The sequence below is a fragment of the Musca domestica genome, unplaced genomic scaffold (assembly GCF_030504385.1).
Source record: "Musca domestica strain aabys unplaced genomic scaffold, Musca_domestica.polishedcontigs.V.1.1 220, whole genome shotgun sequence".
Classification (NCBI taxonomy): Eukaryota; Metazoa; Arthropoda; class Insecta; order Diptera; family Muscidae; genus Musca; species Musca domestica.
The window spans coordinates 398,570-421,456 of NW_026712263.1; the positions used below are offsets into that span (position 1 = coordinate 398,570).

General features: G+C 33.2%; 1 protein-coding gene across 1 annotated transcript in view; it reads right to left on the reverse strand.

Moving 5' to 3' along the window:
* The window catches only part of LOC101889830 (regulating synaptic membrane exocytosis protein 1-like), a 59,072-nt gene that overhangs the window by 15,991 nt on the left and 20,194 nt on the right, over positions 1 to 22,887 (reverse strand). The window contains exons 3-4 of the mRNA XM_059123096.1: positions 8,630 to 8,811; positions 5,692 to 6,407 (exon numbers count right to left, since the gene is read on the reverse strand). Of these exons, the coding sequence (XP_058979079.1) occupies positions 5,692 to 6,407; positions 8,630 to 8,811 (898 nt within the window). The remainder of the gene's footprint in view (positions 1 to 5,691; positions 6,408 to 8,629; positions 8,812 to 22,887) is intronic.

Genomic DNA, 22,887 nt, shown 5'->3' on the forward strand with positions numbered 1-22,887 from the left:
TTTAAAATGTCTTATTAAAGGTATAACTTCTAGAAAATAAATTATTCAAAGATTTCTTCCTATGGAAGATCGTGTAAAGATTTTCTATTCATTTTCACAAAAGTTCTTCATTACTGCTTTTGGTCACAGGGGATTCAATGCCTCTTTATTTCATTTAAAACTCATACTGGATTAATTTCACGCCACTTGAAATCCGTCTTTAATTGCCATTCAGCACCCCAACCTTAATTTTTTGTGCAACAGATAGCAGTTTGTGATTTTCACAGACAAGTGTTAATTTTTAATTTGTCGATGAGAAAAGAAAAAAACTTTCCTTCAAACTTGAAATAAAGTAGGCTATCAGCTGTTGTCTTTCCTTTTCAAAATCAAATCGAAAAGAGACCCATTCATTGCATTTCTTTGAAAATTCAATAAAAATCTGTTACGCCGGAAATATTCCAATCATAACTTTTCTGCGATGAAACGTTCTGAAACAACCCTTTTTCCACAACAAACCGCCCCGCATTACTTTGAGCGGAACATTCAATTTCCAAAATGTTTTATTTCATTATCTAATAAAAGGCGGGCGACCATCTCGCAGCCTTGGCAATGGCAACGGTATTTGTTTAGACTTATCATCGACAAGGAAACAAAGACGAGAAGGGAGAAGATGATGAGAAAAAAAAAACAAACACAAAACAAGAGAAATCCATAACAAATTTCTCCTGGCTCCTCTTCTTGATATGCATAACGATTTGGTTGCGGGATTTTCCAGAAATGTATTCTTCCAAAGCGTGGATTTTGTTTATTTGTTCACTGCACGTACCGCACATAGAAATGCCAACAAAGTTGCCCCGACTTTTATTAACACAGCATTGGAGCAGTGGTTGGTGAGAGGGAGAGAGACGGAGAGGGAGGGGGATAGCAAAGTAATCTCTAAGAACATTTCTAATAGCAACAGAAATAACCAGTTTTGTAATTTCCTTTCTTTTGGCAGACAAATCAAAAAGAACAGCCCTACATCCATTTGCAGCAACCAAGTTTTTCGTCAATAACTTGCCCCTTAGCTTGCGCGCTGCCATTGAGATCAGGTACGCTTATTTTATTGAGTCTTGCTAACGTGAAAATATTGCAGACGTTGGATGTGCTGCTGTTGTTGAAGATAAAACTGAGAGGGATAAAAGACAACTGCCAGCCAGTCCGCCAGCCATCCTGTCATCCAGCCAGACGATGATAGCTTGTAAAAGTATGACAAGTGGAAATTGCTGACTATGAATTTTCCACTTTATGATTACTTTTTTGTTGTTGTTGTTGATTTTCTTTTTGGGTGGGAGTAAACTAAGTGAATTTTTTCCATAGCTTACAGATGTTTTAAGTTAAGGCAATACATAGATGTACGTTCGCATCGAATGACGAGACTTGTCTCCCCCAGAAGGAATAACGGGGATATTGTAAAGTGATGATGTAGTTAGTTGCTGAGTGGATTTGCGTTTGAAGAAAACCCACTTTTTTTAATATTTATGTAGTATAGTTTATATTAAAATAAAAATGTAAGCAGTTTATATATTTGAAAAAAATCGGATAAATAGTTTGATAACAAAAAGGGTTTTAAGAAAAAAGTAGGATATGCCTTTAAAAAGTAAGTGGCATAAAGTCGATCTAGATGAAAAATATTTAGGAGATTTTCACAGAAATACAAAATTTATTCCTCATTGGAACGGGAGCCTCCTCGCCGCCTTGGTCCGTGACTCTTATAGTCCTATCAATAATGTATTTACAAAACCAGTAATGAATGTTTTAAAGCCGGGCGGGGCCGACTTTATGATACCCCACACCACTTTGCTAATTTAGTAGAGCTGCGCATAACAATTAAAAGTTTTATGGGAGAATTCAATCATACACGCTATGATTATAATTATAATTTAAAGTTCAAAGAACTAAATATGCCGAAGCATTTGTATCTTTTAAATTCGGACTTTTATTGCCCATTTGGTGCACAATTAATTTGAAATCGGATAAAAATGTATATGGGAGCTATAGCTATATCTGAACCGATCTCGATAAAATTAAGCAAATGTATTTTTGAGCTATATTTCATATATTTACCTGAATATCGTTGTTACGGAGTGCATATTACGGCTGCGGAGACAAAAAATAACAAATCGGATGAACAGTATATGTGGGAGCTATAGTTATGTCTGAACCAATCTTCACAAAATTTGACATACTAGCTTCTAGACTCAATTCGGTCGTAAGTGCCAAATTTCATCCAATTTGGGCAAATATTAGACGTTTGGTGCACAATAAAAATTAAATCAGACGAAGTTATATATGGGTGCTATATCCAAATCTGAACCGATCTCGATAAAATTTAGCAAATGTATTTTTGAGCTATATTTGATATATTTCCCCAAATATTGTTGTTACGGAGTGCATATTACGGCTGTGGAGGACAAAAATAATAAATCGGATGAACAATATATATATGGGAGCTATAGCTATATCTGAACCGATTTCGATCCAATTTAGCATGCTCATTTTCAGGTCCAATCTAATCTTACGTGCGAAATTTCATACTATTTGGACTGATATTACACGTTTGGTGCACAATAAAAGGCAAATCGGACGAAGATATATATGGGAGCTATATCTAAATTTTGACCGATTATCTCCAATTTCAATAGGGTTCGTCCTTGGGCCAAACAAATGATTTGTGCAAAATTTCATCTCAATCGGATAATAAATGCGACCTGCATTTTGTTCACAAAAATACATGGACAGACGGACGGACAGACGGACGGACGGACATGCATAAATCGACTCAGAATGTGATTCTATGCAGATTATCAAAAGGAACTATGGGTCTATCTCGTTTCCTTTTGCCTGTTACAAACAAATGCACAAAGACATAATACCCTGACCACCTTGTGGTGAAGGGTAAAAAAACATTAAGTTCGGCCAGTGGGTGGGCGAATATCGGTGGGTATTGCTGTATGTGAGATATAGGAAAACGTGGAACTAAATATTCAATATTCCCTACCGAGCTAGAACCTATTATAAACTAAAAATACCACTTTTTATCAAAATATCGAATATCGGCAGGTACCGTTATATGGGGGCTATACAAAAACGTGGGCCTATATATACAATGTTTCGCCACCGGAGCTAGAACCCCATATGACCTACAAATACCAATTTTCAGACAAATCCGTGAAAAATGTGACAAAAACGATCAAAATACCGAATATTGGGAGGAACCGATATATGGAGGCTATACCAAAACGTGGACCTATACATGCAATGTCTTGCCACACGGATTGGAACTCATTATGACCTATAACTACCAATTTTCGGAGAAATCCGTGAAATAATGTGGCAAAAATCATCAAAATACCGAATATCGGGAGGTGCCGGTATATGGGGACTACACCAAAACGTGGACCTATACATACAATGTTTCGCCACACGAACTAGGACCCATTATGACCCACAAATACCAATTTTCAGACAGTTCCGTGAAAAAATCATCAAAATACCGAATATCGGGAGGTACAGTTATATGGGGACTATACTAAAACATGGACCGATATATCTCATTTTCAATACCAACCATCCTAGACATAATACAAATTGTTTTGCTAAATTTTGGCACTCTACGTCAAATAATGTGGGCTGTATCGTGATTTCAACAGACAGACGGACATCGTTAAATCGACTTAGAATTTTATGCTGATTATGAACATATATACTTTATGGGATCTACGACGATATTTAGGGATGTTACAAACAGAATGACCAGGTTAATATACCTTCCTTTTCAAGGTGGAGGGTGTACAAATCCAAGATTTTGCTTTAATATTCTTTCACAATTCTCGATTATTGCTATGATTGTCCTTGAAAAAATTCCTTAAATACCTTAGTCGTGATTAAGGCTTTCAAAAATATTTTTGGAAAATCCACATAATTATGGCTCTGATGGCCCTTGAAAAAAAAAAATATTCTTTAAGATCCAAGATTAAGGCTTTAATGACGATATTAAAAAAAGATTATGGCTCTGATGGTAATATTTGAAAAAAAATCTATTTGTCTTTGATAAAAATTAATAAGTCCTCGATTGAGGCCCTAGTAGTCCTTAAAAAATATTTTAAAAAACCCTTGAAATTTTTTTTTGAAAATTTAACGACTATGCCCTTAACAGTCCTTGAAAAAATATATAAAAATGCCCGTTAATACTTAAAAAATATATATTTTTTTTAAATCCACGTTTATAAAATATAAAAATGATTTTTTTTACATACGTTTATAGTTTTGATAGTTATTCCGAAAATATTCTCAAATAAATTGTTTTTATAGAGAGTTTGTATATTTGTGTATTATGAATTATTTTCGTATGTGTTGGTGGTTTTATAACAAATACGAACACACATTTTATTTGCATGCAAATTATAAATTTATTTATTTTTGTATGTCATGCACATGAGTTTGTATACACGTGTGGCTGTGCGGTGTATGTGTTTGTATGTATGTATAGATGTGTGAATCGATGAATCTTTAGCAATGGAATGAAGTAAACATATTCAGGTATTTTTGGAACTACCTTCAACGAGATGCAACTCAAACTCAACAGAACTTGACAATCATTTCTTCGTTCGAAACAAACAAATCTTACCGTAATTGATGTGAAAAGAGTGAGTATTGGTTTGGTGGTTGGTTGGATTGGTTGGTTGGTTGGTGTTGCTGATCTCTAATCTGTTCTCATCTCTCTCACACACACAAACACATACAGAGTGTGTGTTGACTCAGTATGTTGGAATTTGCATTTCAACATTTTATAAATCCAATATTGATTTTTGGGGTTCTTTTTTTAATTAATTTTGTTTGATTGGTTGGTGAGGTTGCTGGTGATTGTTTTTTAGTTTTTTTTTTTTTCAAAAAGATATTCAAAGTGCAGTTTGGTTGTGTTTGAAGAAGAAGAAGAAATTTGTTGTGGTAGTGGTGGTGTTAATAATTGATGGAGTGCGTGCTTAATTGGTATTTTCTCGTGATTGATTGATTGATTGATTGACTGACTGTTTGTTTGATAGACTCAAGTCAAGTGTCAAAAGTTGTTGTTTTGCCAGATTTCGTTTCATTTGCAGGTTTTTTGATTTGTTTGGTTTGGTTTGGTTTAACTTTATTTATAATTAATTCATTCTTGTTTTGTTTTTGTTTATTTTTATATCGTGCATATCGAGGAGTTTATTTTCGATTTAGATCAGATTCTCGTTTATTGATTTGATTTGATTATTGTGGTAAGTAATATCGATTGTTAGCATTCCAAGTGTGTGGTGTATCAATACTTTGATAGTGTGACACCGATATTGAGGCTAATTGGAAAAGAATTCATAAGAAAATATAGGAAAAAATAAATAAAATATTTTTTTTTAGATAGTCATAGGCAAAGTGATGCAGTGTTACGAAAGAGGAAAATAAATAGTTATTTTTCGTTGCTTTTGGAAAAGTAGATAGATTAGAGTGACAGGAGGATAGTGATATTTAATAGACATTTTTATTTATTTATTTATTTAGATTTTCTAAGTTTTATGCATAAAAAAAGCTTTAAGCCTTGCCATTTTCTTTTACACTTTACACAGACAGATTAGATTAGCAATCGCTTGCATTTCGTTTGCCATACGATAACATTGAAAACGGAATGGTATTTGTTCAACTTACGTCTTGAGCCCATACGTTTGACCGTCTGTTCGGTACCTAAACTCATGGCCCGGCCGACGGCCTTCAACGATTTCAATATCTCCTCGGGGTCACGGCGTGCCACCGACGACCGACGACGACCCACCAAATAGGTGGCAGGAGGTGGAGCCATATCATCTTCTCGATTCTTGTCAGCATCCTGAAATGATGAGCGTCGAGATCCAGGCAATGATCTCGAAAAATCTTTGCCCAACTGATAGACTTCCACTTCCAGTGTCTCCGATTGCGATGAACCACGTCGCGAGCCGGCAATCCAGGCATGATCCGGATGCAACAGCGACGTACACTCACCAATCGAATCCACATCATCCGAAATGGAACGTTGCATATTGTAATCTCGGCGCAGCAGACGTGAGACATCGCCGCCGGGACCGCCCGCAGCGATGGAGCCGCGCGGTGATACACTGGGCGATTTCGACATGCTAATGCCGCGCAAACCTTTTGGATCTTCGAGACGACACCAAATGGCACGATCGTCCAGAAATACCTGTTGCAACTCAATATTGCACTCGCCCAAGAATATGGACTCAGTGTGGGGTACCAGATCCCACAGTTGTATATCAATGTAACGATCCATGAGGTGTTCGGCTTTAACGTGAGCAAACGATAGCGTTGCATTCCATATGGGGTTCTGGGTCGGTGGACTGACTTCGGTTTGTTGGACCGAACCATCGCCGCTGTGGGAAAAATAAAACAAATTTTGAGAAATGATGTTAAAAACGGAATTTTGGATATTTGATGACATTTATAAAAAAATAAAATAAACATTCTTAGAAAAATTAAAGATTGCATATCTGATAGTATTTTAAACAATCCTAAAACATCCGTGATTATACATCAGAAGGTCCTTGAAAAAAGATTTAAAAAAATCGCAATTTTACGTTTGAAGGTCCTTGAAAACAATTTCTTTAAAAATCCACGATAATTGGTCTGAGAGTCCTTGAAATAATATTCTTTAAGAATCCACGATTGTTGGTCTGAGAGTCCTTCGCAAAATATTTTTAAAAAATTCACTTTAATTGGTCTGAAAGTCCTTGACAATTAAGGATTATTGCTGTGATAGTCCTAACAAATCTTAGAAATCAAAAATTATTGCAATCCTTAGGAAAATCTTAAAAATCAAGGATAATTGCTTTGATAGTCCTTGAAAAAATATGATTTAAAAACCAAGGATTACGGCATTGATAGTCTTTGAGAAAAGGATTTTTGCTTTGACAGTCCTTAAAAAATTTAAAAAATAAAAAAATATGCTTTGATAATTCTTAAAAAAATCTTGAAAATAAAGAATTATTGCTTCGATAGTCCTTTTATTGTTTTGATAGTATTTAAAAATGAGTCCTTAAAAAATCTTAAAAATCATAGATTATTACTTTCATTAACCTTAAAAATTCGACTTGCTTTAGTAGTCCTTGCAAAAATATCCTTAAAAATCAAGGATTATTACTTTGATAGTCCTTGAAAAAATATCCTCAAAAATTAAGAATTATTACTTTGATAGTATTGAAAATCTTAAAAATCAAGGATTATTGCTTTGAAAAAAATCCTTCAAAATCCAGGATAATGACTTTTTTAGTCCTTAAAAAATCTTAAATGTCAAGGATTATTACTTTGATAGCTCTTAAACAATTCTTAAAAATTAAGGATTATTTTTTTGAAAGTCCTTGAAGAAATATTCCTAAAAATCAAGGATTATTTCTTCAATAGCCGTAAAAAAATCTTAAAAATTCACTTTTTTGGTCTGATAGTCCTTGAAAATATAGTATTCAATAATAAACGTTTAATGGCTTGAGAGTCCTTGAAAAATATTCTTTAAAAAATCCACGTTTATTGGCCTGAAAGCCCTTGAAAATATAGTATTCAATAATCGACGATTAATGGCTTGAGAGTCCTTAAAAAATATACTTTAAAAGATCCACGTTTATTGGCCTGAAAGCCCTTGAAAATATAGTATTCAATAATAGACGATTCATTTCTTGAGTGTCCTTGAAAAATATTCTTTAAAAAATTCACGTTTATTGGCCTGAAAGTCCTTGAAAATATAGTATTTAATAATAGACGATTAATGTCTTGAGTGTCCTTGAAAAATGTTCCTTAAAAAGTCCACTTTTATTGGTCAGAGAGTCCTTGGAAAATATTCTTTAAAAAATTCACGTTTATTGGCCTGAAAGCCCTTGAAAATATAGTATTCAATAATAGACAATTCATTTCTTGAGTGTCCTTGAAAAATATTCTTTAAAAAATCCACGTTTATTGGCCTGAAAGCCCTTGAAAATATAGTATTTAATAATAGACGATTAATGTCTTGAGTGTCCTTGAAAAATGTTCCTTAAAAAGTCCACTTTTATTGGTCTGTTGGTCCTTGAAAAATATTCTTTAAAAAATCCACGTTTATTAGTCTGTTGGTCCTTGAAAAATATTCTTTAAAAAATCCACGTTTATTGGTCTGAGAGTCCTTGAAAAATCTTTTTTTTGGAAAAATCCACGTTTATTGGTCTCGGAGTCCTTGAAAAATCTTTTTTGGAAACATCCACATTATTTGTCTGAGAGTCCTAGAAAAATCTATTTTGGAAAAATCCACGTTTATTGGTCTGAGAGTCCTTGAAAAATATTCTTTAAAAAATCCACGTTTATTGTTTAGATAATCCTTGAAAAATATTCTTTAAAAAATCCACGTTTATTGTTTAGATAATCCTTGAAAAATATTCTTTAAAAAATCCACGTTTACTGTTTAGATAATCCTTAAAAAAATATTATTTAAAAAATCCGCGTTTATTGGTCTGACATTATCAAAATATTCTTCAAAAATCCGCGATCCTTAAAAATATTCTTACAAAATCCTGGACTATTTCTTAATCTCTCTCTCTCTCTCTCTCTCTCTCTTCTCCTTTCGACTACTTACCATTTTGGTAAAATTCGAACTTTTGCATAGGCTTCTGGCAAATTTCCATGCCCGTAGGCTTCATCACGTAATGCCAAATCATCGGCTGCCATCAAGGATACGGCCAATTCACTGCGTTCACTGTGATACCAAACTTGGATTTGGACACGTCCACTAACCAGTTTTTCTCGAGCAATTTGCTCCTATGCAGAGTTTGTCACAAAGTAAACCATAAAACCGAAAAGATTTTGCCACAGAAAAAAAAAATGAAGGATAAAGAAAGAATTCAATTAGCAAACATTTTAGTTTTGAGGAAGTTGCAAAAAGAAGTAAATTGTATAAAACTTATGTTACAACTACACACTATTTAAGTACTTAGTCAAGTATAATTGTACAGCTTTACTTTTGGTAATTTTTTTTTTGTTTGGTTTTCATTTTTTTTTTTTTTTTTGGTGGGAGGAGAGGGGATTATAACTATGTCATTTTGTTACTTCTTTTTATGGGATTTTACTTGTTTTTGTCCTGTCCATTGTTTTTGGACAATTATTTTTTTTGCGGTTGAGACTTCTGAATGTTTGTTGTTGTTTTTTTTTTTTTTTCAACATAAAAAATAACAAATTAAAATGTATTTACATTAACATAATTAAAAGAAGAGGTAAAGAAAAAAAAAACAACGAAGCAACTAAAAATAACATCTGTGTAAATTGCATAAATGTCATTGTGTGGGTTTTTCATGTTATTTATATACACTGAAATGATGGGGAATTCTGGATATGTATTGTTCAGTTCTAACAACAATTATAATATTTATTGCCTACATTTAACGAATAGAAATATGAATAATTTATATACATTAAATAGGTTTTTTTAATTGAATACAAATACATTTGTTTGTCATAAAACTTAAATAGTAAATATATTATTTTAAGTTAAGTAATGAGTAAATGGGAAATAAATGTCAAACTTGCTTATTTATATGGGATAAATATATAAAATCCTTCTCAGAAAATTCTTTTATTCAAGTGAAAATTGGTGAAATATACATTAATAGCGGCATGAACCAAAGTAGTACAATTTACAACCCAAATTTTCCTCGAAAAAAAGGATTCTCTTAAAAAAGTCGATTTGATATTTTCCCTTAGACTTAAAAACGGAGTTATCGGTGTGCTCTGCACATTAGGGAATACACAGTGTCCACATGAAAATGCCGGTATTAGGTGAGTATAGAAATAGTCCAAATGAATTTTAGCTTCTCATGCCAAACTCTTCTTTTGCTCTTTATATATGTACATATGAAATTTGGATCAAAAATAAATGGACCCCAATATTTTAAACTCAATTGATTCGCAAAGTTTTCTAAAAAATGCCTGCTAAATTTCCAATATTATTGGCCTCAGCCCTGACTGTACTGGAAAATATATTCTTAAAAGTCCTTGAACAAATATCCCTAGAAAACCCACGAAAATATGTTATAAAAATTTGAATATTTGAAAAAATTCAATTCTTTAAACTCAGGTTTATTGGTGCATAGTCCTTTCAAAATAATTAAACAAAATTGATGCTACTCCTTGAAAATATCTTTCGATAAACTCCACGGTAGTGTTTAAAAAATATTTATAAAAAATGAATGATTAATGGTCTGATAGTCCTTGAAAAAATATCCTTATAAAACCACAATTATTTGTCTGATAGCCATTGAAGAAATAGTCGTATATAAATCACGAGTATTGATTTAGGCCTTATCGGAAAAATTCTTTAAAAAACGTTATTTGAGGGTGAATATCTGTCGACAATACCCAAAGAAAATTTTTAGCTTGTTTTCAATTGTTTTGACAAAATTATCAGCATTTAATACCAGTTTGTATGCTTCTAACAACCATACCAAATATGAGACTTCATTTGTGGGAATACCCTGCGTATGAACGACATATGCATGCTATTAAGATATTATGTATACGCCATATATTTCACATTTCTATACCCTCAGCCATATGGCAATAGAGGGTATATATCATTTATTACGGTCAAAGCGTGTCTAGTCGAAATAACGGTTTTAGTCCCTAGGTCTCTTTGGACCAAATCCGTGTCAGGTGTCAGAACATTTGGAGTCGATGGCTAGATGAAACGACGCCGTCTGTCTGTCTGTCTGTCTGTCTGTCTGTCTGGGTGGCTGGTGTGCACGACATCTCTCGAAGGGAGTATCCGGTATGGTCCAAACTTGGTACATCGTAATATTTTTGTCAATATTAGACCGAGTTCGGAGATGGGCAATATCGGTGCTTTCCTTCTGGTACCTCCCCTACAAAAGGTCGGAATTTTCAAAAAATATAATTTCTGCACAGAAAGAAAAAAGATAATCCGATTTAGCTCCAACTTTGCAAATCTTAATATTTGCGTTAGTTCTAGGTTAGGTGTGAAAATGGACAATATCGGTCCACTCCATCAAGTACCTCCCCCAGAAATACTCAATACTTTAAATAATTACAACGCTCATAAAATGTGATTTAAGAGTCCGATTGTCTTCAAATTCCACACATCCCAAAATTTATATTAACCCATGGTCTGGTGTTAAGATGTAATATATCGGTGGACTCCTTCTGGTACCTACTCCACACGAGGTCAAAATTTTCAAAAAAAAAAAAAAAAAAAAAAAAATCTGCACAGAAAGAGAAAGGATAATCCGATTTTGCTGCAACTTTACAAATCCTAATATTTGCGTCAGTGCTAGGTCAGGTGCGAAAATGGACAATATCGGTCCACTCCTTCTAGTACCTTCCCCACAAAGGCTCAAGTTTTTGAATATACATGAAGCTCATAAAAAGCGAAATCAACATCCGATTCCATTCCAGACATGGTACATCTCAATATTTCCATCAACACAAGATCTATTATAAAGGTGGTAGAGATCGGACCATTTCTTTTGCTGACTGCTCCACATAGGGTGCAAGATTTTGAAAGACAAAACGCTCAAAGAATGCGAAATAGGCATCAAACTCTCATTAAATTTCACACATACAGACATTTTTGCCTACACAAGATCGGAAGATCTGCATACCCCTTCTGGTACCTCACTTAAAAAGGGACACAATTTTCAATATTTGTATCTGTCATAAATTGCGAAACAACTCAGCGACTCTTTACAACTTGTACTTGTTTTATATATTTATATCATATTTATTTAGGCCCGGTACGAAATTGACAATATTGACCTATTCTTTTTGAAACCCAATAATTGAACATTGGCTGAGGGTATACATCTGCCAGCAAAACCGACCGATACTTTGTTACTTGTTTTTAAAATATTTTTACATCATTAATTTTAAAACTTTTTTTTAGTGTAAAACACTGATAACTACCTGTATTCGATGAAATGATCACTTTTAATGAGAAAAAAAACTAAATTATTGCACTTCAAAAAAAACAATGATCATTTTTTTCTTCTTCTTGCGAAAATGTGAAATATTCTTCAATTTTGCCACTGTGTAGTTAGAAAACTAAACAACGTATGATTTTGACATTTTCGGTACTGAAATAGAATTTAGTGTACTATAATAGTTTAAAAACATTTATTCCAAAAGACGAATTTTAATTTTCAATTAATCTCCGTGTTTTGTGATTTCACCCCTCTGTGCAAAGTTTCCTTACAAAACATGAAAAGCAGTACAAGTTTTTATTTGGGAATCCCCTGCGTATGAGCGATTAATCACATGGTTGCGATATTTTGCATACGCCCCATGTTCTACATTTTTACACCCTCCACCATAGTAAGGAGGGTATATTAAGTTTGTCATTCCGTTTGTAACACCTTAAAATGTACATTTTAGACCCCACAAAGTATATATATTCTTGATCAGCATAAAATTCTATGTCGATTTAACATTGTCCGTCCGTCTATCCGTCTGTGGAAATCACTCCAGCTTCCTAACGAAATGAAGTAAGTTGATAAAAATTTACTCAAATATGTATTATGTCTGCAGGACTTTTGATATTGAAAATGGGCCATGTTGGTCCACGTCTTCGTATAGCCCTCATATAACGGTACCTCCCGATGTGCGATATTTTGATGATTTTAGAGACATTATTTACCGGAATTATTTCAAAATTCGTATTTGAAGTTCGTAATGAATACTACAGCCTATGACAAAAAATTGTCTGTGCATTTCCTCGTTTTATAACCCCCATGGTACCTCCCTATATTAGGTATTTTGATGATTTTAGCTACATTATAAACAGATTTTTTTTTTTGAAGTTTCGCATTTGAATATTGTAATAACTTATGAAAAATGATGCCTATGCAGGCCCACGTCTTTGTATAGACTCTAATATACGCCTACATTCGGTATTTTTAGGATTTTATCACAATTTTAACGGATTTTATTTTTTTTGAAAATTGCCAAATTTGTAACAAATGGTGTGGGGTATTCAAAGATCGGCCCGGCCGAACTTTTTTATTTGTTATAGAGAGTATTGCAGTATTTAAATCCATCTAACATTTCTTTAGTTTATATATATTTATGAATGGAGGGTATTGTCGGAACATTAAACGGATACCCCAATACAATTTCTCTAGATGGCACATTCAATATTTGATGAAAGACCTTTGAATCTTCATACGATAAAATACGTTCCACATATTTAAAATCGGTGTATACTTCTAAATTTTATTTTTTTTAGATACAGTTAGCTAGTCTAATTGAAAGGGAGTTTTTAAAATAATTTATTTCCAACAAAAAGTTTAATAACTGTGTAAAGCATTCGATAATGTTTTTTTAATTGTAAACTAGTTAGTAAGTCATACATGACCGGAAGCCAAGAATATGTAGATACTAGGAATATTATGTTTAGTGTGAGGGGAATAACAAAACGAACATATCCAATAGCATGTGGTGGCTGATGCAAAAAGTTTTTTTGCAACCACTCAAGGAAATGGAAAATTATAAACCACAATATTGTAATGTCAAATATATGTACACACACATGTATAATGGTACATAGATATGTAAGTATGCCAATGTTTGTATGCCAGTTGTTATAATACACACCCTTCTATTCTACCATTGTGAGTATTTTTCAAAGTTTTCAATTTGTGTGATTGTAAAATTAACACTCTACACCGATAACTTCACATTATTAAAATGCGGGAATCAATGTTTAAATAAAGGTAATAGAAGAAGTTACAAAATATCTAACGGTATGACAAAGGATGCATACCACCATCCTATGGCGAACTTGGAGAATAACCTAATTCACAACCAAATATTAATTATTTATTCGTCGGTAGTTTTGACTAGCTATATTTCTAACTTTCGATTTCACAATATATATTTTTGAATATAATATTTCAAAATTTAAAAATGTTTTCTTTTTATTTTTAATACGTAAAACAAGTTAAAAAGTATCAGTCGGTTTTGCCGATATATGTATACTCTCAGCCAATGTTTTATTATTTAAACATTTTTTGACTTCTGTTATGATTATTCAGATTCTTGACCCTCCATGGAGTTGATTCTAAAGGAATGAGTCAATATTGTCCATTTCGTATTGGACCTAAATAAATATGGACCTAAATAAATATTGCGATTCACCAAATTTGGACTAAATTGGTTACTTCCTTCACTTTGTGTGAAATATATGTTAAAATGTGGGTGAGGTATCAGATATAATCGACCGAAGTATTCCATTTTTACACTTCAATTAATACAGATAAAACAAGTTTAAAAAGTATTAGTCGGTTCTGCCGACGGACGTATACATTTAGCCAATGTTCCATTATTTAAATATATTTTGACCTCTGTTATGATTATTCAACTCTTGACCCTCTATGGGGTGGGTACTGAAGAAATGGGCCAATATTGTCCATTTCACATCGGACCTAAATAAATAAGATATAAAGATTTTACGACGTGCCAGGTTTTGTCTATATTGGTAACTTCATCACAAAATCCATATTCATCCAATGTTTCTGGTTGAGAGTAATATTTAGATACTTGTATAGCAAACTGTAAAGAATCGCTGACTTATTTCGCAAGTTATGACGATAAAAGTATTGAAAATAGTGACAATAGTGAAAATAGTGAGATACAAGAAGGGTTTCGTAGATATGTATATATCATCTTCACAACAGATCTTGTGTTAGCAAAAAAATTTTGTATGTGTGAAATTTGAAGAAAGTTGAATGCATATTTGGCTTACTTTGAGCGTTTGGTTTGTCAGAATCTTGGACCAAATTGGGGGTAGTACCAGAAGAAATGGTCCGATCTCTACCATCTTTATAACAGATCTTGTGTTGTTGACAATCCAAATGGAATTGGATGTTTATTTCGCGTTTTATGAGCTTCATGAATATTCAAAACTTTAACCTTATGTGGGATAGGGACCAGAAGGAGTGGACTGATATATACCATCTTATCACTAGACTTTGGGTTAATAAAATTATTGGGATCTGTGAAATTTGAAGACAATCGGACTCTTACATCACTTTTTTATAAGAGTTGTAATTATTCTAAATCTTGACCGTTTGTTGACTATTTTCGCATCTGGCCTAGCAAAATCGGATTATAGCTTCTCTTTTTGTGCAGAAAAAATATTTTTTGAAAATTTCGACATTTTGTAGTGGAGTGGACCGATATTGCCCATCTCCGAACTCGATCTAAGTTTGGATACTCCCTTCGAGAGAGCAAAAATTTTTCTGCGTGTGAAATTTGAAGAAAATCTTGAACCTTATGTGGGGAGGGTACCAGAAAAAATGGTCCCGTCTCTACAATTTTTTAGTTAATTTCAAGTTTTATGCGCTTCATGGCTATTCAAAATTTTGACCCTTTGTGGGTGAGGTACCAGAAGGAATGGACCGATATATTCCAACTTCACACCAGACCTTGGATTAATAAAATGTTGTGATGTGTGTAAGTTGAACACAATCGGACTCTTACATCACATTTTATAACATTTATAATTATTCAACATTTTTACCCTTTGTGGGGGAGGTACTTGATGGAGTAGCCCGATATGGTATATTTTCGCATCTGACTTAGTACTGAATATTAGGATTTGCAAAGTTAGAGCAAAATCGGATTATCCCTTCTCTTTCTGTGCAGTAAAGTACATTTTTTTTTGAAAATTTTGAGCTTTTGTGGGAAAGTACCAGAAGGAGTTGGCCTATATTGCCCATCTCCGAACCCGATAAAAGTTTGATAATAATATTACGATGTACCAAGTTTGCACCAAATGGGATACTCTCTTCGAGAGTTATCGCGCGCATCAACCAGCCAGACAGACAGACGGACGGACGTCGCTAGATCGACTTTAAATGTGCCGAAACGAAATTGGTCCAAAGAGACCTAGGGTCTATAACCGTTATTTCGATAAGACAAGTTTTGGCCGATATAATAATAATATATAGACTCTCTAGCCATATAGCTGATGGTATAACTATTAATGTATATTCAAATGTTTCATTTCGGAAACAATGTAATCCTGTCAACAATGAAATGGTAACTTGAGAAAGCATTTTCTCTTCGAATTATAAATGATGTTCTCTCATTTCATTCGCAACACGCTTAAAGCTAAATAGTTAGGATACATAGCGGGCTGCTGTATGAAACACATACACACACAAACAACACATCCTCCATCACCTGTCATGTTTTTGCTTTTTCTTTTCAAGGTATTTCGACTTTTACTTTTATGAAAACAGCTAAATGTTGATGACATTTTAAACTAATGAAATGACACAGAAAACAAACTGTGTGACGTATGCATACATGTGTATGTGAGTATGTATGTGTGTGTGTATGTATGTACCTCATGTATGTATTGTGGGTGATAAATGATGTGTTATCTTTGCAAAACTTTGAAAAGTTTTCCGAATGGAATGGAAAGTTTTCGTTGTTGTTGTTGTTTTGCAAGTTTTGTATTCTATCTAATGGAAGAACATGGAAATTGTCATCCGCTTACATCCGCTGTACACAACTGCACACACACACTATGCATATAATGTGAACATATTAAAATTTGTTGTATATAAATATACTCGTTTCCATGCTAATTTATATTCTTTACTGTTATACGAATAATAATAATAATGATGATGATGATTTGTTATATACAAATGTGATGAAAACTTGGCTACAATTGAAATAGTTAAATTTTAATTTAAATTATTAATGAATGTGGTTTAGTTGTATGACAGGATATGTATGTGTGGGTGGTGTGTGTTTGTGGTAGGATACATTTTTTTTGTTATTACATAATTAATAAAATATGGCGGACTTATTTAGGTAAATCGTTGATTTCGTTAATATATGGTACTGAAGGTGTACAATTCTTTAATATACAGGGTAAGATGAAAAAACTGCAACCAACTTCAGACTGCTGTCAATTCTAAGCCACTGTTCCGACAGCTGTTAAAATTATTCCAGTGACAGCTCATTATATTGTTACAAGCGCATTTTGGTGAGAATTTTCCAGAAAAAAAGTTATTCGTGATGGAATTGAAGGGTGATCTTTTTTGTTTCGTACCATCGCTCATTACCGTCATACTCTGAAAGCGTAGCCCGACGTCAAGGAAGTGGACGGAAGAAAACAGCAACATCAGCAGAAATGGTTCGAAAAGTAAAGAAGCGACTTGATCGAAAGCCGCGTCGCAGTGGCTGGAAAATGGCTCGTGAGCTGGACATATCGCAGTGTTCCTTTCGGCAAATAATGAAATATGAGCTCGAGGTAAAGCCATAGAAATTCAAAAAGTGCAGGAGCTTACACCGCAACAGGACGAAAATAGACTCAAAAGAGCTAAAGAGTTGCTTCGCTTGTTGAACTGCCGAAAGTGGTGAACTGCCGAATTTGGCTTTCTCCGATGAGAAAACATTCGTTGTCCAGCAGAACTTTCATAAAATGAAAAATAATTCATAATCAATTAATGTTTCACTCTAATCTAGAGATCTAGACCTAGTGTGAATATGGAATTTATGAACCCACTCTTTCTGGTACCTTCCCCACATAGGGTTAATATTTCGAACGGTCATAAACAATCTTGATGGTTCGTACCAAAACAGTTATATATAAATAACACTGTGCACCAACTAATCAGGCTGAAGGGGGAATTCTAAGTCAAAATCTGATAGCGTTCCTTTAGTAGAAAACAATTCCAAAAGGGTTTCGACTTCTCAGGCCAAACATTTGTAGTGCCTATTATATAAATAGCCTTAGCCATAACCAAAGGCATCAAACATTTTAATATATGCTTCGCCAAACTTAAGGTAGAGCCTTTAAATTTAATACAAGGGTTATATGTAGAATCATTTGTACAAAATATGGATCATCCATGCTAATTTCGAAAAAATTTGATAATTTGGTTTTCTTAATAAGAAAAAACTTTTCTTGCAAATAAACAAGTAAAAAAGCTGTAAGTTCGGCCGAGCCGGGCCGTACTTTGATTGCCCTCCACCATTTGAAACGAATTTGGCAATTCTCAAGAACAATAAAATCCGTTAAAAATTCTTTTAAAAGCTTAAAGATGCCAAATGAAGCTGTTATATTAGGGTCTATACGACGACATGGACCCGCATAGGTAACATTTTTCATAAGTCTATTTAATATTCAAATGCGAAACTAAAAAAATCGGTAACAATGTAGCTAAAATCATCAAAATAACTAATATCGGGAGGTACCGTTATATGGGGGCTATACGAAGACGTGAACCTGCACAGACAATTTTCTGTCTTGTGCTGTAGTATATATTACGAACTTCAAACACCAATTTTGAATCAATTCCGGTGAATAATGTCGTTAAGATCATCAAAATACTGAATATCGGGAGACTATGCCAAAACGTGGACCTACATGACCAATTTTCAATACCAAAAGTCTTGCAGACTTAACATACGTTTGAGTAAAATTTTATCAATCTACTTCAATTCGTTCGGAACCTAGAGTGATTTCCACAGATGGATAGACGTACAGGCGGACGGACATCGCTAAATCGACATAGATTTTTATGCTGATCAAGAATGTTGGGTCTAAAATGTATATTTCGAGGTGTTACAAACGGAATGACAAACTTATATACCCTCAAACTTATTTCCCAGGTCTTGACCCCATTTTTCAATTGATTTGATCCCTATTGCTTTGACCAGCTTTATTCCTTCACCCAATACAAATTAAGTAACATTTAGTACGCATATCCCAAGAAATTTACATCTCTCCACCCTAAACAATAACAGTGATCCAAATTTGTACCATTTAGTACAATTATAGTACGCATTTGCAAATAAAACCACATATCCCAGATTCAGATATCAGCAGAAAATTCAATATCAAACATCGGGATTATAGCACTTTTAGCACACTTGCAGTCCACATTTCCAAAAGCAAGTCCATATCTCAATTCGAGATGCCAGCAAAGACGTCAATATCAAATTTTAAGATTCCAGTTCCATCCCTTCGTACAACTCTATGCAAATTTCAGAAATTTATCTCATTCCTTCACCCAATAATAAATGTATATGGCAGGGCTATACATGAACAGCGAAACTAATACAAAATTTGAAACTGCAAGCATTTTCTATTCACTCTATAACAAATTGTACCAAATGTTTACATTGAGTACTTTTTGCATTTGTAGTACACATTTATAAAACTACCTCTTTTTCGAATTTACCAATAGGGACCCCAATAATTAATTTAAAATTCCAGTTTGATCCGTTCACTCTAATCCAAATTGTTCCAAATTTAGTACCAATTAGTACAGATCGCACACTCAGAGCAAATTTCCAAACCTTCACCACCTTCATATATCAAACTTACTTTCCAACCTTGATTCTTATACCAAATAGCTCTCTCTCTGTTCACATAATACCAAATGAAAGTACTTTTCGTATCCAAAAATCTAGCCTTATTACACACCTACGCCTTAAGACTGACCCTAAAGCAGAATTTCAAAATTCTAGCTATATAATATGGTGGTGGACATAAAACGAACGATTTTCTAATTAGAATTTTTGTAATATTTTTATTTCTATAAACTCCACCCAATATCACGTCAAGCAATAAAGTTGATGTACGCGCGTAAATTTCAATATTTTAAGTTCAAAGTTTTTGCTTTAAACGAAAAGTTTTTAGTACAGATTTGTACCCCATTTTGGGGTAAACACTAATACACCCAGACCTTAGATTTGCTCAAATTAAAGTAATCTACAGGGTACAACTGGAATATGACAGATTTCCAGCGAATTGTGCTCCCACTTGAAAACGATTAGAACCTTTTCGCTCTAACTCAAAAGTCATCGACAAAAGAAAATGCTCGATTTTTTTACTTTCAGGAGTGCTCCCGATTGAATTCGGCTAGGGAGTGAAACCAGATCGAATTCATGCGTACATTTGCATTTGAGGCATGAATACATTCACACCAAACGTAAGCCCATGGTTTTGTTAGAAAAATTTGCAAAAATCATCAATTTTTTTTTCTAAAATCTGAGGAAATTTTATATAATTTTTTTCTTTTTGAAATTCACCTAATCACAAAAATCGACATCCATAAGTAATTATTTTAAAATTTGTGTAAACTTATAACGATAACAATATTAAATAAAATTTTAAACATTCATATATACTTCTTTGAATATTTTGCATATAAAATGTTAACAACAACAATTATTATACAAATTAAACGTTTGTATCAACATTTAACGAATAAAGTGCATTTTAATTATTTTTATTTACAATTAATTGATTATATTAAGTATAACATACAGACACATACGTAATGATTATGTGAAATATTATTTTAAAATGCATTCATTTTCAATAATTTTTAAAATTGTGTTAATTTGAAATCCAGGGAATTGTGTTGAGTTTATGTGGAAATGTTGTCTAGACATGTGTTGGTGTTGGAAAATGTAGTCGCTCTACTATTTATTCATTTATTCTGTTCTCAGTGGGCGGGAAAGGGGAGAGTTAGAGTAATTTCTTGTATATTCTGTATGATTTTTGTTATTTGTTTTTAAACTAATTTAAACACTAAGAAATAAATTAAATTAATTAAACTTTTCATCACATCATTAGTATTCATCATCATCATCATGATCTGCATCTGCATCAGCATTATCTATTCAATCCATAAACTTTACTTTTCAATTCAATTACATTATGGCATTTTCAACACAATTCTATAGTTTAAACGAAAAAAAAACAACTTTATATTTTGCATTTACAAATTACAGTAATCGCAGTAATGAATTGTGTGTTAATTTCAATTTGATTTTAATATTTTTTTTTTCAATTTTCTCTATATGTAGTAGTAGTAGTAGCAGTAAAAACATGAACAACTTTATCTATTTATAATATGTATACGAGAGTATTATGGAAATTAATTAATTAATTCATAGCAATATAACTCGTGCCAGCTGGGGTTACATCATTTACAATAATTACAAAAGTACAGAAAAAAAGGTAGTAATGCATCATCATCATCATCAAAGGACAAAACTCAGTCTAAAGTTGAAAACAACTATTTAAAATATTTGCTGTGAGTGTGTGGGGGTGTGTTAACAAAACGAAAAAAAGGAAAAAAAAAAACGTTACGAAAAAATAAGAAAGATATACCAACCAAGGCAACCCAAAAAAAGGACAGATAATAAAACGAATTAAAACAATGTGTGTACGGTGGAAGAACAACATTGCGGTACATAACAACTGACCATGAAGCAATAGAATAATTTTTAATACTTAAATATTGTTATATGTTACAGGTAAGTAGGGTCTGTTTAATTTTAAATTTAGAACGCACTTTTTATATTTCAAATAAACCTACATATTTCTGCATTATCATATCTAACTAATATTTATAAAATATAGTTTATAAAATCTACAGGAGTGCAATGTGTTTCTCTATATATAATTAATATAGTATACCTTACTTCTAATTTCTCCTACAAAAGTCCTAAAATTTAAATTTAATAAAATGGTATTATAGTTTTGCATTCCTCGTGTTCGGACCATTCCTCAACTGATCACCTCGAATAGATAATCCCTGGTCAACCCTTCTGCCATCAACGAATTCCCTTTGCAACGATTTCAACTTGTCGTCTCTGGCTATAGCAGAGTTCTTTCTCTAAATCTTCTTACCCGTGATACACCAACGTACACTACGTATCCCTGTTGTTGGGGTAATTTATCGTTCTCCAATTTTTATAACCACCACCTTGGAAAGGAGGGTATATTAACTTTGTCGTTCCATTGGTAACATCCCTAAATATTCGTCGAAGACCTCATAAAGTATATATATTCATAATCAGCATAAAATTCTAAACCGATTTAACGATGTCTGTCTGTCTGTGGAAATCACGATACAGCCCACATTATTTGACGTAGAGGGTTAAATTTAGCAGAACAATTTGTATTGTGTCTAGGAGGTTGGTAGTAAAAATGAGATATATCGCTCCACGTTTTGGTATACCTCCCATATAACGGTACCTCTCGATATTTGGTATTTTGATGATTTTTGCCACATTTCTTCGCGGATTTGTCTAAAAATTGGTATTTGTTGGTCATAATGGGTTCTAGATCCAGTGGCGAAACGTTGTTTGCATTGGTCCACGTTTTGTATAGCCCCATATAGCGGTATTTCGCGATATTCGATATTTGATGATTTTTGCTACATTTTCGCACGAATATGTCTAAAATTGGTATTTGTGGGTCATAAAGGGTTCTAATGTGTTAAAAGGGTGTTACAAGTTCGGCCCGGCAGAAGTTAATGTTTTTTTTGCTTGTTATTTATACTTGCTTCACGAGCAATATTCTCCAACACATAAATGATTCGGGCAATATTTTACATCAACGGCATGATCTGGCACCAATAACTATTCGCACGAGTAATTAACCAATTATCTTTATTTTACTATGGCTCCACTAGCTCAAGTATATTTAATTCCAAAAATACTATAAAATGTATTCATTAATGTTCCAATAAACATTTTTCGATGGTTTCGAAAATGGAATGACAAAATTACAATTAAGTTCTTCTTATCAAACAGCACCTTTTTCTTACACTGATGCTTGCTCTTATTACAATATTGGTTTGCACTCTCAAATTCTATTTCTTTTAAAGTTAACGTCTCTCTCTCTCTCTCTTTCTCTGTTATGGAATTATTGTTATTTTTTCTCTGTTCATATTTATGCCAGTGACAACGGTATTCCTAACCAATAGTGGTTTCTCGACAGTTAGCAAAACAAGAGAAAGAGCGAAGAATAAGAAGGAACAGTGTGGGGTATGTTCAGTAATGCTG